At 47.6% G+C, this 16,369-nt stretch overlaps 1 protein-coding gene and 1 pseudogene across 1 annotated transcript; one reads left to right on the top strand and one right to left on the bottom strand.

Annotated features, from left to right (window-relative positions):
* The first annotated feature begins 996 nt into the window (after positions 1-996).
* On the top strand, positions 997-1,857 carry LOC114634805 (annotated as a pseudogene).
* Positions 1,858-3,371: 1,514 nt separating this feature from the next.
* On the bottom strand, positions 3,372-8,827 carry LOC114634791 (cytochrome P450 2J2-like). Its single transcript, XM_028783388.1, has 5 exons — positions 8,663-8,827; positions 7,673-7,814; positions 6,799-6,986; positions 3,676-3,817; positions 3,372-3,577 (listed from the first exon to the last, which is right to left on the bottom strand). The coding sequence occupies exons 1-5, from the start codon at positions 8,825-8,827 to the stop codon at positions 3,372-3,374; spliced, it is 843 nt and encodes a 280-aa protein (XP_028639221.1).
* Between the last annotated feature and the right edge of the window lie 7,542 nt (positions 8,828-16,369).

Here is a 16,369-nt window from a genome sequence, read left to right as displayed (position 1 = left end):
AATGAATAAAGGCCTATACAGACTGTAAAACACTTTTTCAAAACAAGTCAGAACACACTGTAGAATTGTGGGTGGCAGCACAGTGAAGATGCTTAAGGGACCCCAGTCATTGTAGCTTCTAGATATGGAATGCAGAGGAGTTTGGTTACTAAGGGATACCAGCTCTGTGTTGCTCTATGTTTTCATTCATAGATTAAATACACAATTGTTTCTTACTGTCCATGTTCCCAAAGTCACTCTAGGCTGAATGGGCCAACATAGAGATGGATGGACTGAGCCAACTAAGACCAGAACCAGTGTGGACCCGCCTGTGTCCATCATGTGTATCTCCACCGCCCCCTTCACTTCTTACTCCTTTATTACTACCCAATGTTATTTGAGCATGCCAACTCTGACCTGCTCCATTCTTGTAGCTTCTCTACCTCATTCCCTAACCCCTTCTGTCTGTTTTGATTTTCCTTCTCATGTTTTTGCCTGATATCACAGAGTCTGCAGAGAGTTTGGCTTGTTTTAGGCTATTTGGTTGCATTGCTTTACCTCCCTTCATTCTATCTTTAGCCATGACTTCACTACCCACTTTGTCCCCACTGTTACCTCCTATTTACTTTCTCTCCTTCATTTTTTCTGTATCAACCTAGTCCACCCACTTGCTTTTTTTTTTCTTCCCATCCATGAAGTGCTATCAGTGTTTCATTATTTTTTTTCTTTTAGGTTTGGTTTGGTTTGGTTTTGAGACAAGGTTTTGCTGTATAGTCCAGGCTGTCCTAGAACTCACTCTGTAGAGCAGGTTGGCCTTAATCTCACAGAGATCCATCTGCATCTGCCTCCCAAGTGCTGGTAGTAAAGGCTTTTAAAAAAAAAAAAAAAACTTGGTTTAAAGGACTACCCTTTCCCGTTCCGGCTTGACCGAACCAGGCTCGTGGGCCAGTGACACCCAGAAATTAAGAGGTTTTTAAAACCCAGGATCTCGCGGACAGCTGCTCCATGGCTGTCAACATGCCACAAAATGAATATATTGAATTGCACCGCAAACGATATGGGTATCGTTTGGACTACCATGAGTAAAAGAGAAAGAAAGAAGGTCGGGAGGCCCATTCAAAGAAGGCAAAAAAAAAAAAATGATTGGCCTGAAGGCTAAGCCCTACCATAAACAGCGCCATGCCGAGAAAATACAAATGAAAAAGACTATTAAGATGCATGAAAAGAGAAACACCAAGCAGAAGGATGATGAGAAAACTCCACAAGGAGCAGTGCCTGCCTGTCTGCTGGACAGAGAGGGGCAGTGGAGAGCAAAAGTACTTTCTAACATGATTAAGCAGAAACGAAAACAAAAGGCGGGAAAATGGGAGGTTCCTGTACCCAAAGTTCGTGCCCAAGGAGAAACGGAAGTATTGAAAGTTATTCAAACAGGAAAAAGAAAAAAGGCATGGAAGAGAATGGTTACTAAAGTTGGCTTTGTTGATGATGGTTTTACAAGAAAACCACCTAAATACGAAAGGTTCATTAGGCCAGTGGGTCTACATTTCAAAAACGCCCATGTCACACACCCTGAGCTGAAGGCTACTTTTTGCCTACCTATACTCGGTGTGAAAAAGAATCCATCATCCCCGTTATATACAACCCTGGGTGTGATCACCAAAGGTGCAGTTATTGAAGTGAATGTGAGTGAGTTGGGCCTTGTGACACAAGGAGGCAAGGTTATTTGGGGAAAGTATGCCCAAGTTACCAACAATCCTGAAAATGATGGGTGCATAAATGCAGTCTTGCTGGTTTGACAGTGACATCATACAAGTCATTCCACTCACTAGGAAGACTACATGCTGTCAGGAAAACACCATCGCTGTGACCTTTGTGAACTACCACGCAGCCTTACCCCATGTGCAGTCATCAAGAAGTATTCATTAAGGTGTAAAGGAAAATAAAACACTGCCCTATTTTACAAAAAAAAAAAAAAAAAAAAAAAAACTTGGCCAGGTGGTGGTGGCGCACACCTTTAATCCCAGCGCTTGGGAGGCAGAGGCAGTGGATTTCTGAGTTCGAGGCCACCCTGGTCTACAGAGTGAGTTCCAGGACAGCCAGGGCTACACAGAAAAACCCTGTCTCGAAAAAAAAAAAAAAATTAAGGTTTTTTTGTTGTTGTTTTTGTTTGGGGGTTTTTGTTTTTTTAATGGAGGCTGGAGAAATGGCTCATGGGTTAAGAGTACTAACTTTATTTCCAGAAGTTCCCAGTTCAAATTCATGTTGGGTAACTCACAACTGCCTGAAATTCCAGCTCTCCAAATGATTCATACCCTCTTCTGGTTCTGAACACACACACACACACACAAACACACTAAACCAGGCATGGTAGTGCATGTTTTTAATCCTAATACTTGGGAAGTAGAGGCAAACAGATCTCTGAGACTTTGAAGCTAGTCTGGTCTACATAATAAAACTGTCACAAAAAATAAAAATAAAAAATAAAAAGTACATAAACTACCACAAAATAGCATCTCAAAACCTTATAAAAACCCACTATTTTGGAAGCTAATTTAAAATTATAATTTAAAAAAGAGCTTGAACACAGGTACCTCACAAAAGACATAAGGTATTAAACGAACATCTCAGTGCTATGTGTGTTTACATCCTTTGAGTTACTGGGTAGGAGCCCTGCCCCGCAAACAGTGTAGCGTATTGCCATTGTTCTTGGCATGTCACCATAACCACATGGTAAGATTCGTTTTGTTTTGTTTTGTTTTGTTTTGTTTTGTTTTGTTTTGTTTTTTTGAGACAGTGTTTCTCTGTGTAGTTCTGGCTGTCCTGGAACTCACTCTGTAGACCAGGATGGCCTGGAACTCAGAAATCCACCTGCCTCTGCCTCCCAAGTGCTGGGATTAAAGGCGTGCGCCACCACCGCCCAGCAAGATTCTGTGATGAAGACAGACTGTGGTTACAGGACAGAGAAATCAAGCTGGGCGTGATCTGGGAACTTCCTTCCTGTAGGTTTTCATAATGCTAAAAAAATGCAATGCTGAAAAAGAAAATGCAATGCCGGCTGCTGGGGAAGAAAAGTCATCACAGTTGTTACTCATGATGAGTGCTGAGTGAGTAATATTGACCTACCCACTGGGCCGATAATGATATGAAGTTTATGAGGAAAGCCAATGACTTTCAGATTAGGTTTGAGGCCTGTTCCACTGGAGGAAGTCCATGCCTTGTACCACAAATATGATCTAATGCCATTGCTGCAAGGTCTTGGGCCCTGATGGGAACCTATTTCTGTCAATGTGCTAAATGGGCATGTTATCAAACTACCTTCTAAATATTAAGTTAATAGCCACAGATTGGGCTGACAGAAGGAAACTTATGTGTTGGGGGCTGCAGTAGCAGGCCTAGGGCTCCCTAGGGCTGAGGCTGCTCAGGCGAAGCACTGCACAAATCTTCTGGGACTGAGGCTGCAGTGTACCACCAAAGACATATTCCAGCCTGAGGCCCTGGCTCCCTTCTGGTAGTTGAAACCGAAAGGTCCTGAGGAGCGTGGCAAACATCAGGAAGAGCTCCATTCGAGCAAGCTGTTCCCCAGGACACACCCGATGCCCTGGAAGCAAAGGAAAAGGTCAAAGGGAAACAGGGGATTGTCTGTCCCAATAATCTTCCCCCATATACCATTCCAGGGCCCAGCATTGTTCCTGATACCTGCAGAGAAGGGCAGGAAGGCCTCATTGGCTACAAAGTTTCCATCCTTGTCTAGGAAGTGGCCAGGGTTGAACTGATGAGGGGTCTCCCAGCACTCAGGGTCGTACAGCACAGAGGCCAGATTGGGCAAGATGATGGTGCCCTGCAGAGAAGATCTGATGTAATTTGAGGAGGCTCAGACTGCTCGGTACCCAGCCTTGGCCTGGGGCTAAAGCAACTCCAGTACATGGGTGAATGTAGCTGGAGTGCCCAAGACCCAGGCAGGTCCTCAATGGCCCTTCCTCCACGCTCACACCCATTAAGAAGCCGAGTTTCATACCTCTAAATTCAAGGCAGCCCACAATGGGGGAAGGGAAGAATGGAGAGAATAGAAAGGGGGAAAGAAAGATCAAGCATTGGAAAGACAGAAAATGTAGAGCCAGAGATGGACACTTGACTGGTTAGTAGTGGGTAGGAGGAGACCATGAACTATGTCCTCACCTTCCCACTAACCATAGCCCTACTCCTAACCCTTATCTACCCTGCCACTCTAACCCCAGTGTCCACTCTGTCTCACAAGTGAATGAGAAAGTCACACTAAGCAAGTAGGACCAGGAAGGGAGAAAGGCTTCAGCCCAAGTAAACTGTTCTCCTTTCTATGTGGACCCAGGGCTAAGGAGAAACACTGTTAGCAGCTAGGGATATAGCTCAGTGGTCCAGCACTTGCCTATCATGCAAGGGCCTAAGTTTAACCCTGCAGTCCTGGCACAGGAAGCGGGGAGAGAGGGTGGGAGGAGGAAAAGGAGGATAGTAAAAAGGCCCAAGCAAAGAAGAATAAAGATTAGTTATGGCCCTGGGTCTTAGGACACTCAGCATCAGGATTCTGGTGTCTGAGACTTCAGGATTCCTACTCTATGAGCTGTTTATCAATTCCATAGAATTGAGCCAAATATCCCATAGCATCCAGGAGACTGAATGCAGGATTCTTGGTTTCAACAAAGAAAGTTTTACGTTTAAAACCAAAAAAAATTCAAAATCTTCTGAAGAGTTTGAAGTCTGCATCCCAAGCAAGAACTGAAGAATGCAGAACAGAAGCCGACCCAAAGGCTTCCAGTAGGTGTGTGCCATTGTTGAGGGTGCTAAACCACCTGGGCTGAAGGGACAGGCCAAGCTGGAGCCACTTGGACCAGTAAGACACTCAGATATAGTCACTTTGTGGCTTTAAATAGAGGTGTTGGAAAGGCACGTGTTTCTGCTAGTGCTTGAGTAAGCTGCACATTTTCCCATTACAATGCAGAGAATTTCCTTGGATCTTGGCCTGAGATTAATAGCCACATGCATTGTGACAGCCCCACCTGCCACTTTTTGTGGTGTTGGGGATAAACCCAGGGCTTCACTTACATGTAGTAAGCGTGTGCTCCACCACTAAGCCACACCTCAGCTAAATCATCAATTCTTGTTCTTTTGAGTGTGAGCCTTAGCCTTTAACAGCTGAGTTCTCTCTCTCTAAGCCAGCTCAACAATTCTTAATAATCCCCTTCAGATAAAGAGACATTTGCAGAGAGGCTACAGCTGCTCATGTATCCCACTCCAAATGACACCTGGTGCCTTGGGAAGCACAGACGGATCTCAGTTCATGGAGCAGATTCAGAACATCCCATATTCATCCATAAAAGCTAAACATGCTTCCCCTCCCCCCAGATTACAGAAGCATCTGTCTCTTGGGGACTTTATTCTAGCTTGTTCTTGGGAAATGGCAGTTTGAATTTCACCAACATGTAGAATACCTGAGCAGAGACAGCTTGAAGAGGATCCATGTGGTGAGTCCATTGCTGTTACTGTCCCTCAGTTGTTAAAATGGTGTTGACTCAACAAAATCTGGACTCACCTGGGAGATGGGCCTTGATCTTGGCTGTGGGGGATTATTTTGATTACCTTAATTGAGGTAGTAAGACCTACCCACAATAGATAAGGATAGCGTCACTTCCTCGGCCTATGTAAGCATAGAGAAAGCAGGCTGGGCACTAACGTGCATTAACGGTTGCTCTCTGCTCCTGACTGGATGAAATGTACCAATTCTCTCTGACTCCTGCTGCCTTGACTTTTCTTTGGTGAAAACCAGTGCAAGGCCAGGCAGTGGTAGCGGTAGCGCAAGCCTTTAATCCCAGCACTTGGGAGGCAGAGGCAGGTGGATTTCTGAGTTCGAGGCCAGCCTGGTCTACATAGTTAGTTCTAGGACAGCCAGGGCTACACAGAGAAACCCTGTCTCAATAAACAAAAAACAAACAACAACAACAAGATCAAGTGCTCTTAACCACTGAGCCGTCTCTCCAGCCCCTAGTTTTGGTTTTCTCATGTAGTCTAGCCTTGACTGTGTTGTGGGATGTACTACTTGCCTAACTTGTATTTGTTGGTTTACTTTTATATATTGGGTATTAAACCTAGGGCCCTCCACATGATAGAACTACATGAAATATGTGTGGACAATAAACACTGAAAAGAAGTTTCTTTTCTTGTCTTTTTTTTTTTTTTTCTTTTTTTGGTTTTTGGTTTTTCGAGGTTTCTCTGTATAGTCCTGGGTGTCCTAGAACTCTCTCTGTAAACTAGGCTGGCCTCGAACTCAGAAATCTGCCTGCCTCTGCCTCCCAAGGGCTGGGATTAAAGGTGTGCGCCACCACTGCCCGGCAGAAAGAAGTTTCTTAAAACGCCTCCAACCGGGCTGGAGAGATGGCTCAGCGGTTAAGAGCGCTGACTGCTCTTCCAAAGGTCCTGAGTTCAAATCCCAGCAACCACATGGTGGCTAACAACCATTTGTAATGAGATTGGATGCCCTCTTCTGGCGTGTCTGAAGACAGCTACAGTGTACTCATAAATAAAATAAATAAATAAATCTTAAAAAAAAAAAGAAATGTATGTGTTTAAAAAAAAAAAAAAACGCCTCCAACCACAGGAAACTTTAACGTTATCCATCAATGGCTGTATTCTGTCATAACCACTGCCTCTAATGCCACAGGTGACTGACTGAATGACTGACAGCTATAGGTTGACAGCTCAGGTTGACAGAATAGGTAGCAAGTGCCTATGCTGGGCAGGAGTTCTTTTGCAGGTGCTGGGGCTGGCATGGGCCTATTTCAGGCCACTTACCTTAGGCACATAATAACCATGCATCCAGGTGGAAGTCACACACTGACGTACAGCACCCACGGCCACCACACTGCTAAGGCGCTGCACCTCGTGGAGGACAGCACGGGTGTAGGGCAGTCGCTCTCGATCCTCATAGCAGACGGCCTGTGCAGTGCCCAGCACCTCATCCAGCTCCTGCTGCACTCTCTCTGCAGATAGTTCAGTGAGGGTCTGGGGAAGATGCCTGTGGCCCAGTCTCCCCACACAACCCCTCCCCACTGCACACTGCTGTCCAGTTTCCTACCTAAAGACCTCTGCTAAAGTTCATACCCCTAGGTCATATCTCCACCCCACCACCAGCTGTTTCACAGGAGAATTTGCTTCTGTGTAAGGCTCACTCCTGGAGGGAAAAGACCCAGATGTGAGTCTCACAGTCTAGGGACTACTGTCTTCATTTGACTTATGAGAAAATGAAGGTTCTACAGAGAAGGTACTTTTGCCCTCACAGAACTGGAACTGATTGCAGCCAGTTTGTTCCTTTGAGAACCTCAGATACTTTTGTTCCTCGCAACTGTGATCTTATCATTAACCCAGGACCTTGCACTTAGTAGGTGCTGAGTCATTGTGAATGAGTGAAGCCATCCCTCCCTGGCTACCAGTTCTGAAAGGTAGAATGATTCCCTAAGGTCATTTAGCAAGTCACAGGCTGGAAGCTGAAATCCCTCCTGTCTGACTCAAATCTGCCACTGATCCCTGAGCCACAGAGATAAGAACGAGCTCTTTCCCATGCCCATAGAACAGAAGGATGGGTGCACGGTACCTGAAACCCCCTTGGGACTTACAGACTGGAGAAGCTAGGCATAGGAGAGGAGAAATATAACTGAGGATTCCATACCCTGGATGGCTCTGTAATGGACCAGGTATATGAGTGCCCAGTGCAGTGTGGTGGCCGTGGTGTCTGTGCCTCCTAGAAACAGGTCAATCACCACTTGGATCAGGTTCTCCTCACTGAATGTAGAGACAGGGTCATCCATGGCCTGGTGAGGGGGAGGGAAAGAACAGCTCTGGCTCTAAAGGTTTCTTGTGGCACAGCCCTGGTATCTTCCTAAGGTCTGATTTGTCCCAAGACTTGTAGGATCAGAGCTTTCTAGAGTGTGAGACCCCCAGGGAAGGGCCCAAGTCCCAGGACTGGATTGGCTTCTTTTTTCTTTTTTTTCTTTTCTTTTTCTTTTTTTTTTGGTTTTTCGAGACAGGGTTTCTCTGTGTAGTCCTGGCTGTCCTGGAACTCACTCCGTAAACCAGGCTGGCCTCGAACTCAGAAATCCGCCTGCCTCTGCCTCCCAAGCGCTGGGATTAAAGGCGTGTGCCACCACCACCCCGGCTGGATTGGCTTGGCTTCAATAGGGGATGGCTATAGAGTTCTACCCCCCTGAAGCTATACCCTCTTCTTTCCATCCTACCATCTGTTGGTATCAGGCTCTGAACCCAGTGACATCACATCTAGGTGACCCCACATCATTGCCAAGGCAACTGCCATACAGTCCCAGAATCCACCTGGCTACCTTCCACCTTTACCTGAGAGAGGCTATGTCACCACTCATATAAATAGGCAGAACCCCCTTACTTCACCTCAATCTCTTCTTCCTGTTCTTCTCTTCCCCCCCCACCCCACCCCCACCTTTGCCCTATCTCCTAAATAAACTCGACTCGGAACCGTTTGGTCTGGTGTAGTCTGTTCAAATGAACATCACCATCTGTAGAGAAACTAGCTCTGGCCTGAAAAGACCCTTTCTTAGCCCATGTTTCAAGATGCCCAAAAGATTGCAGAATGAGGCAAACATGAGAAACAGGGCTCATGGCTAAGAAATGAGTGCTCCAGACTAACCTTGGTGATTTGTGACAGGTAGCAGTTGATGAAATCCTTGGGGGCCTCAGGTGTTCTGAGCTTGTGCCTGATGATTTCATGGCGGATGAAGCCCCTCACAGCCTCGTGGTACTGAAATATCTTCTGGTGGGGTCCTGAGAGGTAGCGGAGGGCCCAGGGAAACATGTCGTACAGCTGTGGAGAGAATGGCGCAATCAGGGCTTGCTCCAGCACCAGTCCTGAGTCATGACAGCTGAACAGGTACCAGTGGCTCCAAAACAGACTGGGCCTCTGATTTAAGAAAGTTGGGGCTGCTTTTTGTGTGGAGAGCCCAAAATTTTAGACAGACGTGTGAGCCTAAGAAATCCAGACTCAGACCCAGCCACACTTCCTGCCTACTTTTTACTCTTCCAGCCAGACTCTGGTGGAGGCTCCTGTCTGAATTGGATGAAGACAGTCCCATGGCCTACACACCACCCAAGAGCCAATTACCCGGCGCCAAAGCGTGCTGACAAAGGCTAGGCCAAGGTTGATGGCTTGGATTAGCTCCAGGAAGATGGGCTCCTCAGAGAGGAAGTGATGGCCAAACACCAGGGCCCCAATAATTCTCGTCGTGGATCGGATGATAGGGACCCGAGGATCGAAGGCTCTCCCTGTGAGGAGAGGGAGGGCTGAGTATGAGTAAGCACAGAAAGCTCTGTCTCAGGAATCATCCAGCCGCAGACACCGCCACTCCTCTACCTAATTCATTCTCGTTCCTCATTCAAGCCCCTGTCTGGTGCTTCCCAACACCTCCTGTGAGCCACATTCTAGGAAAGATGCTGTGAGAAGCACGAGAAGCTGATTAGATACAACATGGTGCAGGCAGATCGCTGCTGGGAAGAACTAGCTGTGCCTAGGGTTGGGGAGAATTTTTATTTTTATTTTTTTATTTTTTATTTATTTATTTATTTATTTATTTTTTTGGTTTTTCGAGACAGGGTTTCTCTGTATAGCCCTGGCTGTCCTGGAACTCACTCTGTAGACCAGGCTGGCCTCGAACTCAGAAATCCACCTGCCTCTGCCTCCCAAGTGCTGGGATTAAAGGCGTGCGCCACCACTGCCCGGCTTCGGCTGAGGACTTCTTTTTTTTGTTTGTTTGTTTTTTCGAGACAGGGTTTCTCTGTGTAGCCCTGGCTGTCCTGGAACTCACTCTGTAGACCAGGCTAGCCTCGAACTCTTGAACTCAGAAATCCGCCTGCCTCTGCCTCCCAAGTGCTGGGATTAAAGGCGTGCGCCACCACCGCCCGGCCGGCTGAGGACTTCTTAACACCAGAATTTCAGGTCTTTTGAGGCCTAAAAGGATGAGTATTAGTTCCTCACAGAAAAAGAAAGGCTTGGGGCCTATGAAAGGCAAGAAGGGAAAGAAACCAGTGCACAAGGCAGGAATGTAAAAGGCCCTAGGTGTTGATTGAGAACGCATCCAGAACTATAGAGTGGGCCTTGAGGCTTTCCACTTACTTAGGCATTTTAATGTCTGTATCCACTCACCTTAAGGAAACTCCTAGTCAAAACCACTGGCACTTTGCCAGGTTTCAGTGACATCACGCACACACGCACACACGCACATACACAGAGGTTTATACTCCTCGGTAGGGATGTGTACGAGTGTGGAGGAGCACAGGGAAGGCAGGCTTGCCCTGGCCCACTTCCTCTCACCCTGCTCCTGGTGAAACACCTTGGCCAGCTCTGCTGCCTCATGCTGCAGCTGCAACTCTAATGCCTGCTTGCCAAGGCCCAGCTCTCGAAGAGTCGTCAGACAGAAGCGCCTCTGTTGGCGCCATGTAAGCCCATTGCTGCAGATAACACCTGAGTGCAAGGACAGAGAGGATGACCACCAGCCCCCACCCCCACCCCTTCGGTAACTCCACCAGGCCTATAGAGCAGACCGCCAAATAACCTTCCCCACCTGCTCTGAACTGCTGCTCTGACCAAGAGAAGAGGGCCATTGTGGGGTGGTGGTCAGTGAGTCTAGGGTCCTTAGGGTGGGCTCAGATACCTGTCTGTCCTTGCACTCCAGTTTGATTCTGCATCAAGTCCCCACAGAAATGGAGGGGGAAGGAGACAAAGGGGCCTAAAAGGAGGACAGGAGGGACAAGGCCCTTTCTGAGCTGGCACAGATGTGGGCCCTCTGAGGTATTCTGGATGACTTATTCTCCAACACCCGGAGAAGCAAGAGCAGTTCCCCACCTAAAGATGAGTACACTGGAAATTGGACTATGAACTGACTCATTCAAGGCTGGGAAGCGGGTGTGTGTGTGTGTGTGTGTGTGTGTGTGTGTGTCAGGGGGGACTGATTTGTGCTTTTAGGCCAGTCTTTTTTAACATCTCCTTTCACGTGGAGGGTTTGAGAATGTTTTCCTGGTACAGCCCTGCCTGTTCAGTTCTTAACAATGCTTGCCCTCTTGAGTACACTGATGTACAGCCACCCACCTCCCCTCCCTCACAGCAAGGGCAGACTCACCTTTTTCTCCAAACAAGTCTCGGAAGAATGGGGTAAGGGGCCTCCCGGAGAACTGCTCTGAGTTGGAGACCAGGGCTTCCTTCACTGCCCGGAAGCCGCTCAGCACCACAATGGGTGTAGAGCCCAACCACAACGTAAACACACTGCCGTGAGTCTGAGCCAGCTGTGGAGACACCAGGTATTCCATAGCTCTACATGAATGGATCCCCAGCTCACGTGTGTGATTACCCTCTGAGTATGAATGCCTACCTTCCTGCATCCAACACTCAGTTTTTGGTATACGTCTTCGGAGTACCTACCAACTCCTTGAATCCAGCCCAGGGTCACAGAGTTCATTTAGAAGAAATCGGGGCTGACCATTCACACCCCAGCAATCCTGGGAATGGGCATGTTCTAGTATTGTGTGATATAAACAGCCACAGTTTCCTTGGATGTGCTTCCCGTGCAGTGCCTGAGTCCCCCATTCTCCCACCCCACTTCCCACCCAGTCTTTATACTCCATTTTGACAAGCATTTGTCAGGTGCAGTAACTGAGGCTCAAAGCTTCCGAACTGGCACATGACAAGATCAGAACCTCCCCGTTCCAACCTATCGCCCTAATTCTTGCTTCACTTTCCAAGGTCCCTAGTCTGGGAGGACAGAGTTCTTTTGGTCTATCCTTTTAGGGAATCACAGTTGAGGCCCTACTCCATACCTGGAACAGCGTATTTGGGTGTAGCTGAAAGTTTAGTTGCCATAAATTCCCAAGGAGGGGGAAAGGAAATGGGCCGGGAGGAAGGTGGCTCCTTTTCCAGAACAAGGTGGCAAGCTTCAAGAACAGGAAGGAGCCAGCCAGGAAAGCCACCCCACTGAAGAGAGAGAACATCCCTGCTGTCCTGTGCCTTCTCCTCTTCCCTTAGCTCCCAGTCACAAATTGGATACCTCACTGCTGTCCATTCTGCCTTTTATACTCTCAGGCTGCTTTGTGATGGCAGGCAAACCAGCAGAGTAAATCCACTCAGTCACACTACTCACACAGGAGCCATGTCACTCAGCAGGGCCGCAGGGCTCTAGTAGGGGACAAGTTGCAACAGCCTCCTACATGAACACCAGCCTTGCTGCTGACCCACATAGTTCCATTTTAGGGAGATTCTTCTCAGCCTCTGCCCAAGTAAATTAAATATGTTATCCAAAAGTTAGTGACAGTATCTCCTCTGGGGACAAATTGTTCCATTGGGTTATGGAGTAAAGCTGGGCTCCTGTGCCTCCTCCACCCAGGTCCACAGCAGCTTCTCCTGAATCTCTCCAGCCTGCTAGTCCCTACTTGTTCTGTTCAACTTGGCTTCTTCACCAGTCCTGGATCCCCATGTCTGTCTGAAGTCATGTCTGGAGCCTTTTATGTTTTAATTATCTTGGGAGTAGAGTTATATGGTCCCCTTGCTTCTGTTTCTGATGTGTGATGAAGATATATACTCTGTTTAGCCAACCCCTCTCAGAACTCTCATACCCAAGCCTGACAGCAGAGCAATGCCACACTCCAGCTGAGGATATGAGAATATCTTAGTTAAGAGACTATTGGCAAAGGGGCATGGATGGGGTAGGGCAACCACAGGTATGAGGTCAGCCACAGCGGGAGACTGCCATCCCAGGCTTCCATTTGAGAAACTGGAAGAATTCTGGAGGTGGATGGTGGTGGCTGTAAAACAGAATAAATGTACTTACTACCACCGAATCACACATTTAAGATTGCTAAATTGTATGGTATTCATTGTGTCTTACTATATTCTAGTCATTTTATATTTTTCTTCAGAATGTCATACATGCATTGTGGGAAATTCAGGTCTCAGTTTGAACTTAGAATTCACTGTCCCGGGGTGCATTCTGGGAGGAGCACATTCCTAAGTCAGAGGACACTTGCTGGATTAACATTCAGAGGAAGAAGGGAGAGGCTGATTAACATTCCTCAGACCACAGGGGAGGGAACCCCCTGCGGTGAGGAAGGCCCAGGGCATGTAGACACATTCCAGGAGAGGGGCCCAGGATGGGAGGCAGTCAGGAAGCTGAGCCTTTAATGTAATAAACTTGGGTAAACAGAGGATACTTATTGTCATAAAAATAATGTGCAAATCTGAGTCACCTAGAGACCGGACCTGGGAAGGTCAGCCTTTCTGGATGCCCTCATAAACTCTGTATAAAAACTGCTCCCAGCTTTGGTTCGGGGTTCTTCTTGCCTGCGTTCGAGAGAACCCCGGTGCACCGGTTATCATTAAGCCTCATGTTATTGCAGTAAATCCCCTGTCTGTGAGTGTTTCTGTGGGAGTGTGTCTCCTGGTTTTGGATCTTTGGGTCCAACACATACTTTTTAAAGCCTATCTATCCCTACTCTCAATTTCCAACTCCTTCTGGTACCCCAAACACAGCACCAAACTACTTCATATCCTTTTTACATTGATTTTTTTTGATTAGCCTACTATGTCCAATTAGTGACGCTCATACGTGTGTGGAGGTGGGACAGCTACTGGAGCACAGGCAACCTGTCAGTTGTCACACTCCCACAAAATGATGCTCCTTCCTCAGCAGCCGTCACCTGGTGACAGTTCCTCAAGGAGAGGTGAGGCTTCATGAACCTGTACCTGCTCTGTGCTGGAGTAGCTTGATCTTGTGCAGGTAACCATGGCTGTGGTGAATTCATGGTACAGGAGCCATACATGTCTAGAAGACACATTTCACAGCACTCTGGCTCTTAAAACCTTTCTGCCCTCTCTTGCTTCTATGAGACAATCCCTGAGCCCTAAGGGTATGGCCCTGATACAGCTGTCCATTTATGGCTGTGCGCTCAGCAGCCACCAGCTCTCAATACTCTGACCAGTTATGAGCCTTTGTGTTAACTGCGGCCCCTGGAGGGTGGGGATGGGAGACTAATTGGTTTGGTTTGGTTTTGAAAAGGGATCTCAAATAGCCCAGACTGCCCTCAGATCTGCTATATCGTGGTAGATGACCCTCATCCACCCAAGTGGTGGAATTAGAAGTGTGTGACACCCTGTCCAGCTTTTACTACTATTTTTTTTTCTTTTTGAGACAGCGTAAGTAGCTTAGACTGGTCTTAAACTCTAAATAGTTGAACCTGGCCTTGAACTCCTGATCTACGTAACTCTACCTCCCAAGTTCTGGGATTACTACAGGCAGTGCTACCATGGCAGACTTTGTACGGCAATTTTTAAAAGTGTCATGAGGGGTACTAATGGAGCACATCAGAGTTTCATCAGAGGCTTTAGTGTAGATGAAGGTGTTCATGCAGCAGCTGAAGGCTCTAGAGAGAGGTGAGAGAGAAAATGGCTCTGTCCTGTGCCTGCATGTTCTACCTGGACACCATCAATCCAACTACATGGAGCAGGCATGTTTCTCAGAGCCTTCTCAACAGGCACAACATTTAAAGGCATTTCTTTATGATGGAAAACCTATCACCCTACTGGGAAACACATCTACCCAACCTTCCCAAGTGTGTTGGCCTTTGACAGGCTTCCTCCCTCCCTTGCCCAAGGGTTACAACATTCTTGCTGCTGGGGAACATGTCTGCCCAACCCTCCCAAGTGTATTGACCTTTGACAGGCTTCCTCCCTCATTTGTCCAAGGGTTACAGCATTCTGGCTACTTAGGGCAGGACTCAGTTTCTAAAACAGAGACACACCCACCACACTGGGCCACCATATTTCAAAGATGGCAGGTGGCAGGACCATGAAAGCCACCAGGGACAAAAGTCTCTATTTCTCAGCCTTGATGACTGAGCCATGGCCACAAGGTTCTTTTTAGGGAACTTCCCATGTAGCATATGGTTGACCTTGGTATAGCTGCCAACAACCTGTTCCAGGCCCTTGGTGGATTCCTTAGAGCTAGCTGTCACTGCTACCCGGGTCATGGGGCTATTTTCTTTTTAGAATTCTGGAACAAGAATGGACAAAACACAGACCGCCTCCCATGCCATTACTACTCTAAAGACTGTGGTAAACCAATCTGCCCTTTCTGAGGCATGCATACATATTTCTAAACTACTTCATGAAGTACTGGGAATTATGTTTCACTTCTGTTTATACTTGGTGAGGTGAAGTCACTTGCAAGACATGGGAAAGGTATAATTCAAACCCAGGTCATCTGTATCTGTGGGGAAAATTTAAAAGCTGTCTCAGTGGTGGGGCCCCGGAGGGGCTTCCACCGCTGTGGCGGGTCCCACATTCAGGGAGGAATCTTATGATTCCAACAGCCTGGAGGCCTTGGCGGCGACAGGCCCCAATAACACGAGGAAGTCCTTGGTTCCAAAAAGATTTATTGTCATGGCGGATGATAGATGGATCTAGGTGTACCCCCCAGAACTCAGGGCAGTCCCGAGTTATATAGGGAGGGAGAAAGGGGGAGGATTGGGGGAGGATCTGGGGGAGGCACGTTTAATTTGCTCTGTCCTCTGGCCTCCATTAGTATGTAAATCCCTAGGGCCTGAGGCCTATAGCCTGGCCTATGTAATTCTATGGAGACCGTGACTGCTTTTCAGGATTCTGGGTTCTGGGGGGCACCAAACTCCTGCTGGTTCTCATGCAGAATCCCATCCAGAATCCGCAGAGTCTCGGGGTTCTAGGCACCTCCTCCACCATGACCCAGGATACCCTTACGCAGTCCCACATGTATCCAATTCAGTGTTCTTTTCATGGTTGCCTCCAGATGGGTCAGGGGAGGCTCTGAACCAACACTGGAAAAGGAGACACCTATAGGTGAAGAGGAGATGTAGAGGACGCCAGAGCTTGCCATGCTTGGGGGGGTCTAATGCAGCCACAGAAGAGTAAGCTGCTGCCTGTCTCCTGTGAGTAGCTGCATCCATAATTCTCCTAGTGCTTGGATGGTAGAGGGTCCATGGGACGGCCACTCCTTCCTCTCCACTTACAGAGTCAATCAACAGCCCTTTGCAGGGCTCTAGGTAACAGTGGACATGGAGGATCACAGCCTGAGCCACAACAGCAAAGTCTCTTCTCTCAACAGAGTGTCTCTCACAGTAGCAGCCCTCAAGCCGAGTCCCCCACCAAGAGGGAAGAGGATGAAGAGATAGGTGAGCATAAGGCAGAGAGGTAGGCAGAGGTCCCTAAACTGACCTCCACACACTCAAAGGGGAGTTATTCTTGTTTGTGTTTCATTTGTACAGTGTGCCCAGTGCTTCTTATGAGTCACAGAAACAAATACAAGTCCTATGGCCAGGATGTGAA

Source organism: Grammomys surdaster, unplaced genomic scaffold (genome assembly GCF_004785775.1).
Source record: "Grammomys surdaster isolate TR1022 unplaced genomic scaffold, NIH_TR_1.0 1100, whole genome shotgun sequence".
Lineage (NCBI taxonomy): Eukaryota > Metazoa > Chordata > Mammalia > Rodentia > Muridae > Grammomys > Grammomys surdaster.
This window is presented reverse-complemented; position numbering and strand designations above follow the sequence as displayed.

Bases quoted from the DNA above. Each gene is read 5' to 3' on its own strand.
- LOC114634791 (XM_028783388.1), bottom strand. From the start codon at position 8,827: ATGTTTCCCTGGGCCCTCCGCTACCTCTCAGGACCCCACCAGAAGATA. The intron at 7,815-8,662 runs GTTAGTCTGGAG...CCCCCTCACCAG, and splicing joins ACCTGTCACAAATCACCAAG to GCCATGGATGACCCTGTCTC. The intron at 3,818-6,798 runs GTAAGTGGCCTG...TCTTCTCTGCAG, and splicing joins ATGGTTATTATGTGCCTAAG to GGCACCATCATCTTGCCCAA.